Here is an 18848-nt window from a genome sequence, read left to right as displayed (position 1 = left end):
TCGTCACAAGGCGATGGTTTCAAGAACAATGTAAACACAGTTTTATTCCCATCATGTTGACTAATTTTATTTTTTGTGTGGTGGAAAATAAGAGGTGAGTGACTCCCCTGTTCTGTAACACTACTCCATAAACTTTTAAACAATAACATTAATGCAAGTAAATGTTGAAGTAATTGAAGTATTAAAGTACTTTCATCATTTTCAGGAATCTAACAGCATCATATTTAAATACATGAGAAATGATACATTATAAATTCATTTAAAAGTCACATTTTAAATCTGCAGTGAAAGACATTTAAACTTATATCAAATCACCCCATATTCATGGATTCACCATTGGTTTAAAGTAATTATTTTAGGATAAAATATAATTAAAGATAGCTCATTTGCCTATAAGTACTTTTAAATCCATTTAATATGCTTTAAACCAAAATTATTCCTATAATAAATGTAAAAATGATCATTTCATTCATGAAACCTGAAATTCTGTCGCCTGCAGTTCCGCCTCTGTCCAGCAGATGTCACCCGTGTGTCGTCTTTGCCAGCTCCAGTCAGAAACGAGGCACAGGCAGATAATCCAATGTTTATATTGTAGATACATTTATATATCTTTTTTTCTTTACAGTGGAATTACTCTGTCATTCAAGATGACCAAAAAAAAACAAAAATAAAATACAAATAAAACAAAAGAGCACACAATACAGTCAATAAACCAAACCTATAGAACATATGATTGTCACTTACTGCGAGTCACAAAAAAAGTACATACCGTGAATAAATAATCTACAGAAATATGTACAATATGCACAACAAGAATTCAATGGAAGTGCAAATAAAGCTTTGGATCCCTGTACAGGAATTAAGATAAGCAAATGTAGACTGAGCCAAGTGTCCCCAACATGAAGCATCTAGAAGAAGTCATAAATTTACAGGACATTTAGTAACATTTAGGCTTTGAGCTCCTGCATGTCATGACTTTTAATAATGAGCTGAGCGAAACAGAAGTCAGAGAGAGTCAAATGGACACTTTACTTTATGTACAGAGTATCGCATTCCACGGAAAACCGGAGAGTATTTAATGCTCGTCGTCCAATGAAAATCAAGGCAACAACCACGGGACTACAGGCAGCTGAGAGGGAAACGGAGAGAAAGAGGGATCCAGAGAGGAGGCGACTCACTGCAGAGGAGGAAAATAAAACAACTCATTGTGCTCCTGCTGGCGTCTTCCAGCCAGCACTGACCGAAATGATCTAACACTGTGCATCTCTGCTACCTTTTCCCGTCTAGACCACAGAGGAAGAAGAAGAAGAAAAAGAAGAAGACGAAGAAGAAGAGCTGGTCAAAGGAGCTGCATGTATGGTGGCGTGTGTGTACCTCACTGCGGTAACACACACACACACACTCTTAGCATAATGCACACATGTGAGCTGCAGTCGTCTATAAATGTCCCCAAGCTTCAAATCTCTGGTGGGTGCATCAGGTCAGAGTTACCCAGAGTTCAAATACTCCAGCGCCACTTCATAGCAAAACTTGTACTGGTCCTAAGAGACGAAAACAGGGAAAACATGAGATGGGTGGTTAGTCTGAGGACATGTATGACAATGTTAGGGCTTCTCCTATTATATACAGTATGTGTACACAATAACTGATCAAATGAAATAACACAAAAACAATATTTAAGCAGTTTAATGCATGAGTTCTATAAAAATAAAGTTGAATTGAAAGTGGGGCCCCTCTAGGTGTGTATTGGTTAAGTCATTCAGAACTGATCACATCACTATAACTGCAGATAAAGCAGCCAGCACCTGGCCCGGTCAGCCGTACACCTTGGAATGGGTCTGGAATGCACTCTGCGGAAGCCCGATTACACCAATCGTAACCTTTTATCTAAAATGTTGTGGGCTACTCCACTGCACGCCATGTTTGATGTCTTTTGTTGATACTAGTCTGGTTGTCACGTTGCCTACAGCTTTGTTTCTCTGTTTGTATGCCTATACAGATGCATCCTGGAGTCAGCATTTAGGACGTCCAGAAACTGAAGGATGACATCAACATCACTATCTAAACGTCAACTACTCCCTTATCCTGGGGAAAAGGAGTTTGGTCGCAAAATTAGGTGAATACAGTGTGTCACATTATTGCCTTTATGTGACTTTATATCACTTCACATAGACACACAGAGCCCTAATCATCACATTCCTGTACCTCTTATGAAAACTTGCAGATAATACTGAAATAAATATCAGTTAATTTGAGTTTTATCCACATTCTGTCAGAGCATCTTCTTCATTTTTGACTCCACTGCTTCGCCTTGACCAGCAGCACCCCGCTCCATGAGGCTGCGGTGCAGAACGCTGTACTGGAATAATTGGATTTTTGAAGACTTGCAGAGCTTTTAATTATATCGTCAACCTAATTTGTACAAGAGCAACAACATTTCTTTCTTTATTCAAGCTGAGTTAAACACTGTGAAGGGAACAGCGGGTGCAGCAGAAGTGAATGTTCACCAGCTGTGGATGGAGTTAAACTGTACATCCTGATGAAGGTAATGCTGGGTAACCTGCTGACTTCAAGGAAGCAGAGTTAAGTGACTTTTATGAGCAGCTCTGGTCATGATGGCCGCTTGTGTTTGTCTGCATTAAGAGGACTTTGAAAGATGTGGGCATTTATCAGGGATGGAATGTGTCAAATAAAAAGATGTTGCTGGCATTATGGGAAATGTAGGATTCAGCATTTTGGAAGCCTTGACCCATAAAAGTCAGCATATTTCAGTCTCTGCTGCTTCAGTGTTAACCATCGTACCATCACTTTTGATTTCTAAGATATTATGGAAGGGAAAGTGTTGCATACGATCTGTGAGGAACTTTGAGGAGTGTCTGACATCGATTCATAAAGACCATGAGGCAGTGCTGCTCACCAGTAGATCCACCATGTTGGGTTTATTGTTCCTCAGTGTTTTGACAGCGTGGAAAACATCCACGGAGCGCTGGTGCTGAAGCATCTCACACACGATGCTGATGGCACAGAACGTCCCACTGCGGCCGCCTCCGTTCCTACAGGAGTGGAGAGAAACACATAGAAATTCAGAGAAAGCTTAGAGAACAGCTTTTTCTTTGATGCAGTGATAGTTTCCGGCCAGTAGGTGGAGATGTTTCATTTTTAATGGCAGCATAAAGAGAAGTTCCTGCTGCACTCAAACTTACAGACAGTGGACCACAGTCCGCCCCTCGCCCCCGTCGTACTCCTCCTGCCACTTATCCACCTGTCGAATGAGCTTCAGGAAGGAGCGCTTGGACATGGGTGTGTCTCTGTACATGGGCCAGCCCAGAAACTGGAACTGCTGCACCATCCGGTATCCGTCCTGAGGCTGAAGGGGTAAGGGATTGGGTGGGTGGGAGGGGAGGGTAGAGGACACACACTGGTTATCCCTGGTTAACACACACACACACATATGGTTTGGGGTTAATCGCTGCAGTGCTGAGATGTGATCGGACTGTAAGGATGGAGCAGGCTGGAGCTAAGCCTCGCTGAGGCTGGAAAGAGGACGTGAAGGAGATGAAGGAGAAGATATGACGAGCTGACAGATGAGCACAGTCGCTGCTGGAGACAGATAGTTAACCAATCTGCGATACAGGCACTCTAAATCACACTCAGACCTGTCGATCAATAACACTTGTCAGTGATCATGTGTGATTAGGTTGCATTGCACTTAACATGCTGTTGGTGCCTCTGCCGGCCGCAGGACGTTACAGCATGGTAATATGAGGAGTGATTATTGACAGCCCGGAGCAGACTGTCGGGATAAAGAGCTTACGCAGGTGACTGCAGGTGATGACGGCATGGGGCGGGGACATTTCTGTGGCTAAAGTTAAAGGGTCAGTCCACCCAAATTATTAAAAAACAGCTCCGTCAGGGTGTCTAGCCATGCAGATATTTTTAAAATGTCTGTTTTGGAAGTTTATTTCTCTGAATTTCTTCAATAAAAACAAGCTGCTCTCTGGATTATCTGAAAGAAAATGAATAATTATTTTCCTTATTACATGATATAGAAGAAATATGACTTTATTAATTTTTGATGACCCCTCAAATTAAACACTTCAAAGAGAAGCCTTGGCCTTCCATGTCTGAAACCACTCATTACAGCCATTGTTTTTTTCAAGCTGTGCAAAAGACAAGTGACTCATGGCAGTCACACCTCGGTCCAATCACTGGTGCAGTGGCATAGTTAAAGAAGAGAATGCCTCTGCGCAGCTTGAATGGACCAGCCGGCATATGAGTGGGATGTGTGAGGTGAGCTGTGCAGTCACAGAATAAAGCGCCTGCTGTGATCACCACAGGGAGGACAAACAAAAGTTACAGAGCAGCCTGATCACAGTTTCAGCATCTCCAAAACTTTTTGGGAGTATGACCCTCCTGTGTCACCGTACCCGGGCTGCATTGTAGATCCGAAATATTCTGCTGATGATGTCCTCTTCTAAGTCGGCTGAGACGAACTCCACCTGGATGGGTCCGTGGCGATGGACACCGTTTTCTGGCCAGTACTGTGGGCACAGCTAAACAAAATGGACATGTGCACACACACACACACACACAAAAACACACACAAATGCAATCACACCAGCACAGAGACAGACAAAAAAATAAAAGATTCATTAGTTTCATATCCAACAACTCTGTTTTCAGCTCTTCATACACAAACACATTTAAAACGTCTGATGTGCTACAAGAAGCCGAGAACATTTAACAAAGAGCTGAAACACTTTTCTGACAAATCAGTAACCTTGACTAATTCTTCATCTCCTCAGAGAAAAAACACATTGTTTCTTAAAGTCTATTTTTTCATTCTGTGCAAGAAAAATGTAATAAAGGATAAGTTCATTAACCCAGAAGAGAGGGAATGAATTGCTGAGACTTTTGATGAAGATGAATCACTTATGTGAATTGTCTCCATCCACTTCTCCACAGGCCTCCAACAGCCCTGACATATAAACTGAAGCTACGTCTACAATGGATGTAGATGGAATCTATTTAATGAAAACTGATCTGACTGTGGTTAGGGTGGTTTAGTCATTTGGCAGTATGTAAGACATTTTAACCATTTATGCTTTATTTTTAGCTGTGTAGCTAACTGTCAGACCTTTAGAAGAAGAAGAGGAGGAGGAAGAAGAAGAAGGAGGGACAGTGAAAGAGAAGGGGAAGATGAAGGTAATAGAGGAGGAGCAGAAGAAGAGCACAAGAGGAGAGGAGAAGAGAGAAGAAGAAGAAGAAGAGGAGGAGGAGGAGGAGGACATGCAGCAGGGAAGCAGTTAGGAGATAAATGCCTTGCTTAAAGGCACTGCTGTGGGTTCTATAAGTAATTACCTGATACATACAATCTCTTAGTTAATCAATACAAATAGCTTCAAAGAAAATAGCAAATATTTTGTATAAAAATATTAATAATCAGTGCTGTAAAGAGCCACAGACTCCTGGGAGCGCCTCGTGAGAGCTGCAAAATCTCCCTTATTTCTGCTCCTCGGGAGAGAAAGCCCAGTTAAGAACATGCACCTGTGAAGCACAGCGCCGGCCTCGCAGCTCAGAATCAGACGAGTGGAAGCACAGATGGACAGATTCTACACTGACAGACACGTCTACACGCAGAGTTACACAGTCCTGAACAAACAAGAGGGGGAAATAGACTACCTCCGATGAATGCAAATAACAGGCCTGAATACCCGCATACAGATGGACACACGAATATCATGCACGTGCGGCCTGCGCGGCAGCTTAAGCACCGCTTTCTAGCTTCCTTTGAGAGCCCGTCAAACCTTGACAAATTCAACAGATGCAAAAACAAAGATGTTGATGGAGAAGATAGTAAGCCTCCACCTCCCTCGCCTCCATCTCCCCCCTCCTCTTCCCACCTGTGCTGCTTTCTTGGCTGGCTGATGGGCTGGCTACAGTGAGAATATTGAATGAAAGGCCTTTTTCTATCCAGCCAGTCAGTCAGTCACCTAGGGAAGGGGGATTTGGATGGGGAGAGCAGCCTGGCTTCAGGCTTTGATCCCCCGGTGTTATGACAGAGCCTCGGGCTGAGAAATGTGGAGAGTCTCTTCCACGGGCCCGTCTCTCCACGTCTCCTTTCATTGCAAGTCCTCTTCCACTCTGCAGCATCTACCTCATTTCAAACATATTCTGTATACATACACATAGTGTTTCTAACGCAGACACATCCCTGGGTTTTACCTCTGAAGGAAAACAAAACAAAAAAGCAATCTTCCTTTCAATCCAGTTCCCACACTGTCCCGGGTTTTATTAGATACAGACTTGTGATGAAAAGAGCTGCTTTGTGCATCATCTGTGTGTGAATGAATGTCTCCCAGAGGATTATCTTGTGTGTTGTTTGTGTATCAGGTCGGGTTTACCTGGGCTGGGTCGACATCGTTGAGCATTACTATGGATGTGCAGTGGTAGTCCAGCACCAATCTCCAGAAGTCCTTCACTGTGTTTGGCAGCGGGTGCTGGGTCACTATGAATGCAGACGGCTGTTTGTAACTCTGGAAAAGGAGAATGGGGAAAGAAGAGTTATAAAATCCTGATGTGGGATCCATCCTGTGCATATTTTAACTTCTGTAACCCTCACATTACCTCAAATAAACCTATAAACACTTCTAAAAAAAAGGCCTCCATCCTTTGACCCACCTCCCACCGGGAGTTCTAATGGAGATTCCATGTCTAGGGAGATTATAATAGGACACTGCACTTTTAATGTGTTTTCTGGCTCCCGAAGGTAGACCAGTGGGGACTGAGACTATTCTGTACCTGAAAGGTCACCTGCTCGATCCAAGCAAGAGCCAAGAAGTCCATCAGTGAAGCATGTGCCTTATCAAGGTCCACCCTGAATACATTTGACATTAGAAAATGGCTACACACTGCACATTTTGTCCGGTGGTGTTATCTCAAAAAATATATGACAATATATATATATGTTTTTATTATGGGGGGAAGCTCCAAACCTTTAAAAGTGTAAAATAAGTTTGATTGAGTCCACCAACAACAGGTATTTGGCATTGTTTTAAATCTGGTGTCAGTGTAGCTAAAGGGCAGAGCATCTGTGCTGTCTGAGCTGAAGCAGGCTGCAGCAGCACGGAGCAAGCGGGAGCTATGGGTAGAAAAAAAATAGGAAAAGGGCAAAGAAAGAACTCTGGATGTTCCAGATTTAACAAAAAGAACCTCTGCATTCAGAAGAACAGTTACAGCCTGAGAATGAAGTGAGGACAAAGGCTTGAAAACACTACTCAAAACGCTCTCTAAATGCCCAGGCTTAGTATGTTAATGTGACGGATACACAGCCGACACATGTTTTACAATTTGTCCAAGAACAGTCTGGCAGTGTGGCGGTAAGACAGAAAGCTACATGAATGGTTAAGTGGTATAAGTGACCAAGCTAGTATAAATCATCAATTTAAGAAAATATATAACTGCGGTGTCTCTTATACTATTAAAATCCAACTCTAACAATGGGACATGTCCAAAAGAGCATCCATGATTCTATTCTACGCCCCTTCTGGCTGCCCTAAGGACCCCTACCATAATACCTGGCATAGATGCTCATCTACAATCCTCATGTCAGCTGACTTGACGGACTTTTTTTTGTTAGATGATGGCAGTAAATCCTCTGAATAGATCAAATATCAGTTATGGCCATGATTATGTGTCTCCTACTGCCAGTAGGGGGAGCCATACATTTCTCACAGTAGCTTTAAGTTTGTTGAGTAGTTCTTGAGGGCTATAGAGTCACAACAAGTGATTTAAATTAATTAAATTTGAATGAATATCTTAAGTCCTTTGCAATAACAAAAACACATGTTCGCATAAACCCTGAAAATTTTGTCAGCTCTTCGTCTTGCTCATGGCTAACTTCATCAGCATTTTTTTTTTTTATTTTACTGTTGTGTGTGTGGGTAGTTGTTTACTAGTCACACAGTCACAAAGAGCCCCATTGTTTACAAGGCCGAAATGTCACCACTCACAGTAGCCTCAGAAGGCTACGATATTTTCTACAAACTACTAAATGCAGAATACCTGTGATTAGTGTTTGACAAGAAAAGCCACATGTGGGAAAGTTTCAGTTCACACACATGCAGCAGCTGTGATGTTCTTCCTGTGACTCAGAGTGAGTTTACCACTTTAAAATTACAGCAATGTAATTATCAGCAGTCTCTGTAACTGCCAGTAAACAGAGGTAGAATCTGAAATGTCAGGCTCTTACATCCATGAGGGCAGCGTTGATGTAATTAGAGCTCTCGCCGTCGATGGTGATCAGAAAGGGGAGGCAGCGGTCTGGAGGCAGGACGTCCATACACCGGTTCTTCTCGTGGTTCCTAGGCAGCAGGGCGATGCTGCAGTCTTCCACCCGCAGCGTGGGAGTCACCATATTCAGAGTCTGTCAGGTTGAAGCAGAATTACATGCTGTCATACCGACGTGGGAAGGTAGGCACTTGGATGTTGAGTGTGCTAATTATCTCCCAATATGGTAATTAACAATGCAATTCTTTAATCAGTTACATTAGCGATAGCTCTGACTCCCCTGATGTGACCGTGATGAAACTTAGGGGGGGCGATGCATCTCAAATAACACTGATTGGTCCACGGGAGGGGGTGCTACTATCTCAGATTAATGCAAGGTGATGTGTTGGTGACTGATTGGCCCAGAGGGAGACGGCACCACTCATCAAGAGACACCATGTTTACTGTTGTTTTCAACTTATCCAGCACTCAAGATAATGCTTCATTATTTTTATTATTATGTCAAATCAATGCTCACCCTGAACTCCTCTTTAATGGGGCTGGAGTTAGTCTGCGGGTCCAGGCGGTTCATGTCGTAGTAGACCGAGCGCAGCTGGCTGGCAGGGATGGTGGTGTCGCCACAGAGACATGCCTCCAGAATGGCGTCGTGGATGAAGACATACTGCTCCTGGAAAAAACAGCATCCTCATTGCGGATCTATCAAACGTCTCAGACTCATGAGAAGATCTGATAAAAATATGAAGGATTTTCTTTATTTTTGTACCAGCAGCAGGAGAAACACATGAGCTGGAGGGGGGCTGCTGCGTTTCGCTAGAAGATTTCACTGACCTTTTCATGACCTTACCACGATTATTCTTTACCCCCACAGCAGTTTCTATGACTAATATTTGTCATTGTCTCTGCTCAAAGGTTACATTACATATTTTTGCATTTTTTTGGTACATAGCTGATATAATTCTGTTATAAAACTCTGACATTTTCAAAAGTATTTAGAGGCTCGGCAGAGTGTATTTTCTTAACTAACTTGACCTTTTTCCGTTTTTCTTTAAAATCTCTGAGACCTCAGCAAGGTTATGATTTGATCATGAGTACAACGCATGGAGAAGGACGATGTCTCAAACACGATAACAACTCGTGCTGCGCTTAATGTCATGAAGGCAGAAACGGGAAATCGCAACACATTCCCTCCTCCTCCGCCTCACATCAGTCAGTCAAGCAGTGGACACGGTGACACTGCTCCAAGCTTGATGCAAATTTGTTCTGAAGTGACATTTTCAGCTGACACTTCCTTGTCACTTCGGAACAAAATCCACAAAAAAACGAGCGGCGGGGGTCACCGGATTACAGATTGAGAGGCGTACAGCAGAATGTGAACTGTTGACCTGAGAGTTTGACTGTCCTGAACGAGGTCAGCAGGTCAGTGCTGATACGCATCTCCAACCAGAATCCACAAATTGATAGATCCTATCTGAGCTTCGTGAACAATAAACAACAACAAGGAATTTCATTTCCGTGGACAGATTAGACCACGCTGTGTGAGCTGGTGTGTGACTGCAGGGCTGAGGAGCTGTGCCAAAGAGCCTGAACACCTGCGAGGGAAAACATACAGGCACACACACACACACACACACTTTGAAGGTCACTGAACTTGAGGAGAGTGACTCAGGGTGAACAACATTTGGTCTCCAGTTGCTCAAATCCCAATTCGGACGTCAACGATGAAACATTTGCCCATTAAGTCCAATGACGCTTGTGATTTAAAGGGAATTATGGTGAAATGATGCATTCAACGACACTATGGACACCTCCAGATGGCCAGTGTTCAGGAAAGCGCAAAGACCTTCGCTTGTCCACACCGGCATAAAGCTGCAGAATGAGCCAGAGATGTTTTTTAGCTATGAGCTAAATCCTCTCTTGTTACAAGCCTCTAAAGCCTTTTATTACAGCGTGTATGCCAAGGAAACAGTTGGGGCGTGCAGTGCACACCTCAATAAAAGTCTTTTGTGAGATATGATTATTAAAAATGTAAAGGTGGCGTGAATGACGGCAGCTTCATGTACAATAAAATCCACACGCTCTAACCAGCCATTAGAAACACGTCTGCTGTAAATATGAACGCTGATGTTTAAAGCGAGCGGCGCCATCGGATACAGATTAATTGATACTTGTTCTTTGGACTGTTCAGTTACATAATGAAGCACATTGAGAAATGTGACACTTGTGCTGCTGTTTGAAAGTGAATGACAGCAAAAACATTAAAACTATTACACTGCATTTTAAAACATAATGGGCATCATCAGTCACTGGCAATATCATTAAAAAACCCTCCTGCATCACCTCAGCTGCAGAATTAATGACTAATAAACGACAGTCAATGATTAATTTGTCCCTAAAAATAATACATGTTTTTTTTTTTTTTTTAGCGACTATGCCTGTTTCTCTGGTGTTAATGCTGTGTTGGAAGTGGCTCTTAAGCTACGAATTATTCACAGATACTACTTAATCCACTTTTGATGGCCACCGTCTGTCCCACTCCCCCTCCATATTTTTTACTGAAGAGTCTCTGTGGGCTGCTTTGGAAGCAGATTTGCCGTACCTCAGTCTGGACCATGTTGACCCTCCGTGAGCGCAGCTCCCTCACGCAGTTGTAAATGTCCACCACGCCCTCTCTCTCAGCCATGTCCAGCATGATGTCGATGACAATGAAGCAGCCCGTCCGGCCGGCCCCAGCGCTGCACATGGACACACAAATTAAGAGGTCACACAGGTGAAGTGGAGCTTACAGTCGCAGATATAAAAGGTTCAAAGATGTGTCCCCTGCAAAGCATGCTAACCACCTAGTTGTGGACTCTACTACTGGTGAGTCAGTGCCTTCATTTGAATAACCTTATCTGATTTTAATGTTTATGAACTGACCCTAGGAGCAGAAACACTCACATAAATCAGAGTTCCACACTAACCTGCAGTGAACCACCATGGGCCCGGCGTTGGTCAGAGTCTTGGACTTGACTCTCCTAATAAACCCCAGCAGGCCTGTGGCGTGATAGGGCACGCCGTGGTCCGGCCAGCCCGTGAAGTGAAACTGTCGGATCTCCCGGATCTCATGAGCGCCTCTCTGAGGAACAGAGTCGTCATGTAAAACACACACAGCACAGCGGAGGGTGACATGAGAAGCAAACACAGGGCTGAATGGAATACAAACATTTGCACACTTCATGGACACGGAAGCAAAGTTTCTATTATCTGACAGCAAACAGGGTGCTCAAAACCTCCTCCCACTGAAGAACATCTCAGTCAAGCCTCTGTCCCTCCAGAGACAAAGTGTGTGTACAATAAGTCAGAATGATGATGTAGCCACTGTGGATATGTAGATGAAGTTTTTTCGACAGTTTAATTGAAGAATTTAAGTTCATTCTTTGGATGACTGAAGATTGGAGTTATAACAAATTACAGTAAATCAAAATGTGACTTTAACATTAATGAAATATTAAAAGAGGAAACTAATAGAAGGATTCCAGTGGGAGCAGCAGTCTGCCTTTTTAATATACTCTGGGTTAAATCCTCTCTAAATACTTTTCAAAGCTGCTGCACTGTGTGGACTTTCTTTTACACGCAGCCCGAGCTGCACACTTTAATGTATGTATGTCAGGTCTTAACAATATATTACAATGTTTGATTGTAGTGGGTGTTAGGAGAGACTATAACTGTACATAGGGATTTAGACTCATTCTACAGTAGACGGCACAGCAGTTATGGGATGAAAACCTTGTTGTTATTAATGTGTATGTGTATTACATTTTTCTATAGTCATCTACCATGGTGCTATGAGGTGGTCCGTACTGACCAGTGTTTGGCCAGTGTTGGATTTTTTGCGTGTTATCACAACAAAGTCAGTTATTAAGGAATAGTTTGTGTTCATTCTTTCCATTGTTTGACTCTTTCCATTCCCATTCGTGTTGTTAACTGATGACAACACACTGGTTAACATCAGGTTAAATCTGTGCCTGCTCTGTATGATGGTTTAGTCCTTCTGTTCTTTACCCCACCTTAAAGATCTATTGGTATTTCCATCACATTGATTAATCATTTCTGAAATATACCACTATATTGTGACATATCCATTTTAAAATACACTACCGTTCAAAAGTTTGGGGTCACCAGACCAGTTCTGTAGCTTCTCTGATCAGCATAACAGTTCAGCTGTGCTAACATCATTTCACAGGAGTTTTCTAATCATCAATTAGCCTTTTTAAGACGATTAGCTAACACAATGCACCATCAGAACATAATGTGATGGTTGCTGGAAAAGTGCCTCTGTATACCTTTGTATATATTACAATAAAAATCAGCCTTTTCTAACTAGAACAGTCATTTACCACATGAACAATGTCTGGACTGTATGTCTGATTACTTTAATGTTACCTTCATTGAAAAAAAACATTTTTTTTTTTTAAATAAAGACATTTCTAGGTGACCCCAAACTTTTGAACGGTAGTGTATATTAAAAAAAGTTTAAAATAAGGCTGTAGCCTTGATAAAATTAAATGAATGAAATGAAATGAATTAAAGGCGATATTATCATCTTGATGAATGAAAAACAGAAGCACCTCAGCTGCTCATAGGTCAAAGGTTGACTTTTTTTCGTACTGAGAAGCTTGTGAAACAATGAAGAAAGCAAAAGCTGAAAATGTATTAAAGTGTTTTAAAGTGTTACCTTCTCCACAGCGAAGGTCCTGATGACGTACTCTGACAGCAGCTCGGTCTCTATCAGCGTCACCTTGATGTCTCTGTAGATCTCAGTGTCATCCGGCCAGTATTTACAGCACTTCACCTGAGAGAGAGAGACAGAGGCAAGCGCCTTATAGCATCTGCTGCATGCTCAACAAAAAAACACATTCATTACGACACATCACACATTTCAGACCCTGCAAGTTGCTCAGCCGTCAATTTTTCCAATAAGGATAATTGTCACGTAACATTACCTCTCATTTGCCACCTGATATTTCAGTCTTTCAAATCAAAATGAGATTTGCTTCATATTAGTTTCGGCCCCCGGTCAAGGATCTGCTGTAAATGGGAATCTTATGTATCGACGGAGAGTTCATTCGCACTTTATTGCTTTTTTTTTTTTCATTCTCACATCAATGAGGAGAAAAATGAGTCTAAAAGGTGGACTGCGCACAAACCTGGAGCCGAACAGAACAGGCACCGGGGCCCACGTGAGATTTCTCCACCTTAAAAAAAAATGTTCAGTACGAGTGTGGAGAAATAGGACAAAAACATAAAAAAACAGTGTTGAATGGGGGAGATATGACAATCCAATAATGATATGAAATAATAAACCCTCTGCTGTTTAAAACAGATTTCCCAACAGAAATCTAAAACACCCCACTGGAAATATTACTTGTATTAGGTATCAGAAGAGTGTAACCACCCCCCTCCTCTCTGTTCAATTAAACTGTTGATACTGGGGGAGTAAGGCTGATAATAGAGATTGAGCTCACGGAGGTATATCAGAGAATGATAATTTTTGATGAGGGATAAATGCGACATCAGCCACAAGTAGATTCAATTTTCATTTTGGGCGTCTATGCACTGATTACCAACGAAATGAGATTTTGGTTTGTGGAATGACACAGACAGAGGGGGGACTTTAAGGTCCCTCTCTCTCTCTCTCTGACACCCCTGATGACTAATCCCTGATGACAATCACAAATCCACCGTCCGCTTCCAGCCAGATTGAATTAGGCAAAAGCCATTACCTTATTAGATCACTCTGAATCAGGCGCCTACTTTTGGGAGGGGTGGGGGGGAATTAGCCTTTGGGCTAAAATATGCCAGCATACACACAGATGTTCTTTTGTGTGGTCACACTTATGAGCATGTGACTGTGTGTACGCAGGTCTTGAACTCATATGTGTAACGTGTATGGAAGAAGCAGCGCTCTAAGTTCCAAACCAAACCTCTCGTACATCAAAGTGCGCCGAGCGCCGCCCCTGTGTGTGTGTGTGTGTGTGAAGCCAGCAGGGACAGAGGCTGTGCACGCTTCTCTGTGTGCGTGCCAGGATTTCCCAGAGTTCATCAGCAACTGTGCCGAGCAGATGGCCCACTGTGATATGGCGGAGTGATTTTTATTGGGGCCCCTCTGTGGAGCCACCGTCACTGTGACCAACTGTGCCTACCGCCCGCCATTGGACAAGGATCATATAACAGACGGTCTGGGGGCCGGGGGCCCACCGAGGACAGCACCGCAGCTAAGCAGGTGTGGAGAAGGTGTGGGGCTGGGCTCAGCTACTGTAGAGGAAAGGGCCTAATGAGGTACCTAGAGATGGGCCCATGAATCATTATCAGCTCTGCTACATTTAAGCCCCACCAAAAAAAATGCACATCAGCGAAATCAAGGTGCGCCTGTGTTTAAGGGGCTGAGATTCAGGGAGAAAATCCCCCGGCAGCCACAGCATTACACTGTACGTTAAGACCTTTTGATTATAACCTAACCAGGAGGAACTACAGCGTAAGGTAAGTGGAACAAATTAGGACTGAGGCAGGGATCTGGGTTCCTTTTTTTTTTTACCCAGACTGAGGCCACATGCGGTAATGAACAAAAAAAAAAGGGGAGAGCTTTACCATTAATTTGAACATTATAAACTGTCCTCTACACTCAATAACAGCCCCACTCACTCCCACCTCTCTGTACAATGAGGACACCATTAAAGAGGTGTTTCTGCTCAGAGGAGCCTGGTAGGAGCTGGAGGCTTCAGCGGAGTCTAATCTCCTGTTATAGAGCTGCTCAGATGAAACAGTAGTCAGTCGCCTGGATGCTTCTCTGGTAATGAAGGCCATCAATCAGTTTCTTCTCACTTCTCACTGATCAGATAGATGGAAAAAGAGCTGGCGGGACGCGAGTCCCATGCCTCACTAAGCCAGCACACACACACACAGAGACATAAACATCTGGGCGCTGATGTTCAAAGATGAAAAAAAAAAAGATGTCTCCCTTTGACTTTAGGCTGTCAGTCGGCTGGTATAGGGGAGGCAGGTAAATCCTATTTAAGATCTGCAGTTTGGCTGAATGTGTAATTAATACCCACCCTGCCCACTTCCACCAGGTTGGTCACCATGACGATAGCGGCCGTGTTCTCCTGCCAGACCATTCTCCAGAAATCGAACACCGTTTCCTGCATGGGGCCTAAAAAAAGAGGAGGAGGAGGAGGTAAATGTTACATCCTCAAATGCAACTCAGTCAAGCTCTTCAAACACTCACTGTAAACTCCATTTTTTAATAACAAACTGCAAAAAAAAATCCAATATTTCATTTTGTTCCATATTAGTAAATTAAATTTTGGGGATTCTGAGATGATTATCCAATTGCCTGTTTTAATCAGATGATCCCAAATTGATCAGAGAATTGCATCTGGACTCTAATTATTCAATACCACAGAAATATATTCTCCACATTTTATTTTTTTTGTCTTGGGTGCTGCCTGATTGGATAAGTCAGTTGTTGTGGTTGAGCCAATTGTTGGAGAGAACATCAGCTTAAAAACTGTTGAAAATCCCACAAATTTAATGTGCACCAAATGTCCAAATGTTCAAAACTGAAAAGTATTACACAAACCCACACTGCTGTCTGCAATCTGACCAATCCGCTGAGGCAGAGAATACACAGCATGAGTGTGCTATTGTGTATTAAACTTCTCCTTCTACTTGTAGCATCCTGCATGTAGGGCCCCATTTGGTAAAATATTATTTTCAAACACAATATTTCATCATGTGTGATCGCTGTGTATCTAATGTACACATACACGATGTGGGTTTGATGCTAACAAAGCTCCTTGCTCAGATCAGCTTACACACAACATAAACAGGGTATCTGTAGGTATTACTGTCACACAGCAGGAGGACAGTTATATTGTTCTTTTTCTACATCCTCACTTCTCAGATCAGACAATAAAAGATGAGTGTTTTATTTATGGTGCTTCTGAGAAGAGATTCATGACATGCAGCGCACAAGCTCAAAGGCAGAACCCCCCCCCCCCCCCCCAGCTCCTCCACAAATGTAAAGATGAAGCTAAAGCCTGTGAGTGTGTGTCTGTATGAGTGTGTGTACAGAGAAGCTCAAAGTAATTACTACGACATCTCATCTGTTCCAACGCCAACCAACCTTTCCACCGAACCGGACCCGGACTGTGTCTGCTGAACATCAAAATAAATGAGCAGAGAGCCACTCAGTGCCTCCAATATTTAAAACTTCACTGAGCAATAATTGTGGGTTGAATTTAATTATTATTCTGGTTAATTAAAATTATTAATATTAGTTTTAATCAAGCACCAACTGGAGAAAAAAAAAATTACTTCTGACAAATTAATTAGTGAATGCAAATCTTCACAACTGTGCATTCTCCTGCGCTGGTCCAAATTACCTGGAGACATGACAAATTATGCAGACACACACAGAGACACAACGTGGCACATACACAAACTGTTGTCATTTACGTGGTAAGGAAATTTAATAATAACCCCCCCCCCCCCCAAGTCTCTAGGAACCTGTTAAAAATCAGGTCATGCAGCGTCATTTCGAAACAGTGGAGGCACGTCTCTTCGTCCACCTCTGAGTTATGAATTGATGCCTATCACTTAAAATAATGTGTCACTCACTTTCTGCCTTTTGAATATCTGGTATGTGTCTTTATCAGTTTAGGCTACCATGGAAAACACGATAGCAGCAGTAGCAGCCATGACAGGTGCTGTTCCAGCCACATTTTGGGGCCGAGTGTCATGAGGTAACGAGTATCAAAATATATCACTAACCCAGCAAATAGTACATCAAATTGTGAGGCACTTATTACTTACTATTAGCATGAAGGTTAGCTTAGCATAAAAAAAACGACATAAAACATATAGGTGCTGAACTATTTTTTGCCTGGACACAGAAACGTCTTGGAGTTATTCTTCAACTCTTAATATGCTGAGCATCAACCTCTGGGCCTAAAACACAAAAAGGCCAAAACTGCAGTTCTTCAAATGGCCACTTGAGGCAACAAAATGTGCCTCAGCTCCACATTCAAGAGTCAGTCACAACCAGGTTGGCGACAACATCAGGCACCCCACTGAGTCTGTAAGCAGTACCACGAAGGATTCTGTGGGTTCCAGTCTGAGGCAAAGATACTCGGGTGGTGCTGATCTTTACGTCAAACTGTACACAAGAAAGTGAACAAATAAATCTCCATCTGACACAATTTTTTAAAGTTTAAACTATATTCCCAGAACCTGGCTTGACTACAGCTTAGTTGAATATCAAGTAAAAATACTGTTTAGACTCTATGAGAGAATAAAATGTTTTTAATTCCTTTTATGAAAACACTGCTGGTTATGTCATGGTAGCTTTCTTTTCATGGATCCTTGCCAATGATTTGTTCTTAGCTTATGTGTTCTGCAACAACCTAATTTCCCTCTGGGTACCAACAAAGTGTCATCAGCATTTTACTCACTTGATTGATCAAGCCATGTTTGATTTCTGCTTCTAAACAAATCGTGACTTTTTAGCTTCTGGCTTACTTTGAGACTTAAATAAAAAAAATAAAAATAAAATAAAATTCAGCCATGAAAAACGAAAACCAACCACCACCTCCCATCTCAGTTTCTGCTGCCAGCCTGTTTGTGCCTCTATCTTTGGAAAATATTTTATTGAGAATCAAAAATTGAGAGACTGACTTCAAAAACTCTCCCAACTGGATATCTAGAAATTTGGAACAAATATACTCAGTATCTTCCATTTGTATTCCCTCCCTTCTTCTTCTTCTTCTTCTTCTTCTTCTTCTCCGCATGCGGTGCTACGTCTTGATTTTAACCGTAGGACCTCAATCTCCAATTCCACTCACTTCCAGTCTCTCCAATAACTACCCAACCTGATTGAACCACCCACTCCTCTCCCTCCTACACTCGTCCCTGAGGGAGGATACACATAGCCGAGAAGTTTGGGAGAGGGAGACTGAGAAGCAGGACAGCTGGTGTGTAGGACTTCAGTAACACAATAACACTTGGCATTATATGGTAAATCCTCCAATAGGAGGCTCCTGCCAAGCTTCAGGCAGCCAGTTTATGTTTCCATATGCATGCAGAAACGGAAAGTAGGTATGGAACAGTTGCTGGGCAGCAATGAACCTGATGAGGAAGTGAGGTTGTCTCTTGGTGAAGAAGAACAAAAGCATTCAAACTTTGGATGACACTGAGGACAGTTCTCCAAGTTGCCAAGTTTTTTTGTCTCTACTGAAAAATAGCACAATATTAAAACCGTTGTCATGTCTCTCACTGCAGTTAAAAGGTTGTTTTCCACTGCAGGAACTCAGGATAGGTGTCAGATGACACGGCTGTTTACAGGAACCGTCTGCCACACATTTGGCTGCTGCATCTAAAACACACTCAAATGACTGCCCATGTATGTATGGATTTATATAGGTGTTTTTCCACTGGAGAGAACCAACAGGTCACTTTAGGGCATCCTGTCCCTTTGTGTCCCTCATGTTATGTTTTCCTGGTGAGGAAGGGCTGAAATTTGG

At 42.5% G+C, this 18848-nt stretch overlaps 1 protein-coding gene across 1 annotated transcript in view; it reads right to left on the bottom strand.

The window, feature by feature from the left end:
* Window positions 1-910: 910 nt before the first annotated feature.
* LOC114449324 (receptor-type tyrosine-protein phosphatase mu) overlaps window positions 911-18848 on the bottom strand; it is a 149579-nt gene continuing 131641 nt past the window's right edge. The window contains exons 25-35 of the mRNA XM_028426882.1: window positions 15381-15478; window positions 13004-13120; window positions 11250-11404; window positions 10886-11021; window positions 8807-8956; window positions 8252-8425; window positions 6405-6536; window positions 4428-4553; window positions 3204-3367; window positions 2918-3053; window positions 911-1541 (exon numbers count right to left, since the gene is read on the bottom strand). Coding sequence (XP_028282683.1) covers window positions 1488-1541; window positions 2918-3053; window positions 3204-3367; window positions 4428-4553; window positions 6405-6536; window positions 8252-8425; window positions 8807-8956; window positions 10886-11021; window positions 11250-11404; window positions 13004-13120; window positions 15381-15478 — 1442 coding nt within the window. The 3' untranslated portion in view covers window positions 911-1487. The remainder of the gene's footprint in view (window positions 1542-2917; window positions 3054-3203; window positions 3368-4427; window positions 4554-6404; window positions 6537-8251; window positions 8426-8806; window positions 8957-10885; window positions 11022-11249; window positions 11405-13003; window positions 13121-15380; window positions 15479-18848) is intronic.

Source organism: Parambassis ranga, chromosome 17, assembly GCF_900634625.1.
Source record: "Parambassis ranga chromosome 17, fParRan2.1, whole genome shotgun sequence".
Taxonomy (NCBI): Eukaryota; Metazoa; Chordata; class Actinopteri; family Ambassidae; genus Parambassis; species Parambassis ranga.
This window is presented reverse-complemented; position numbering and strand designations above follow the sequence as displayed.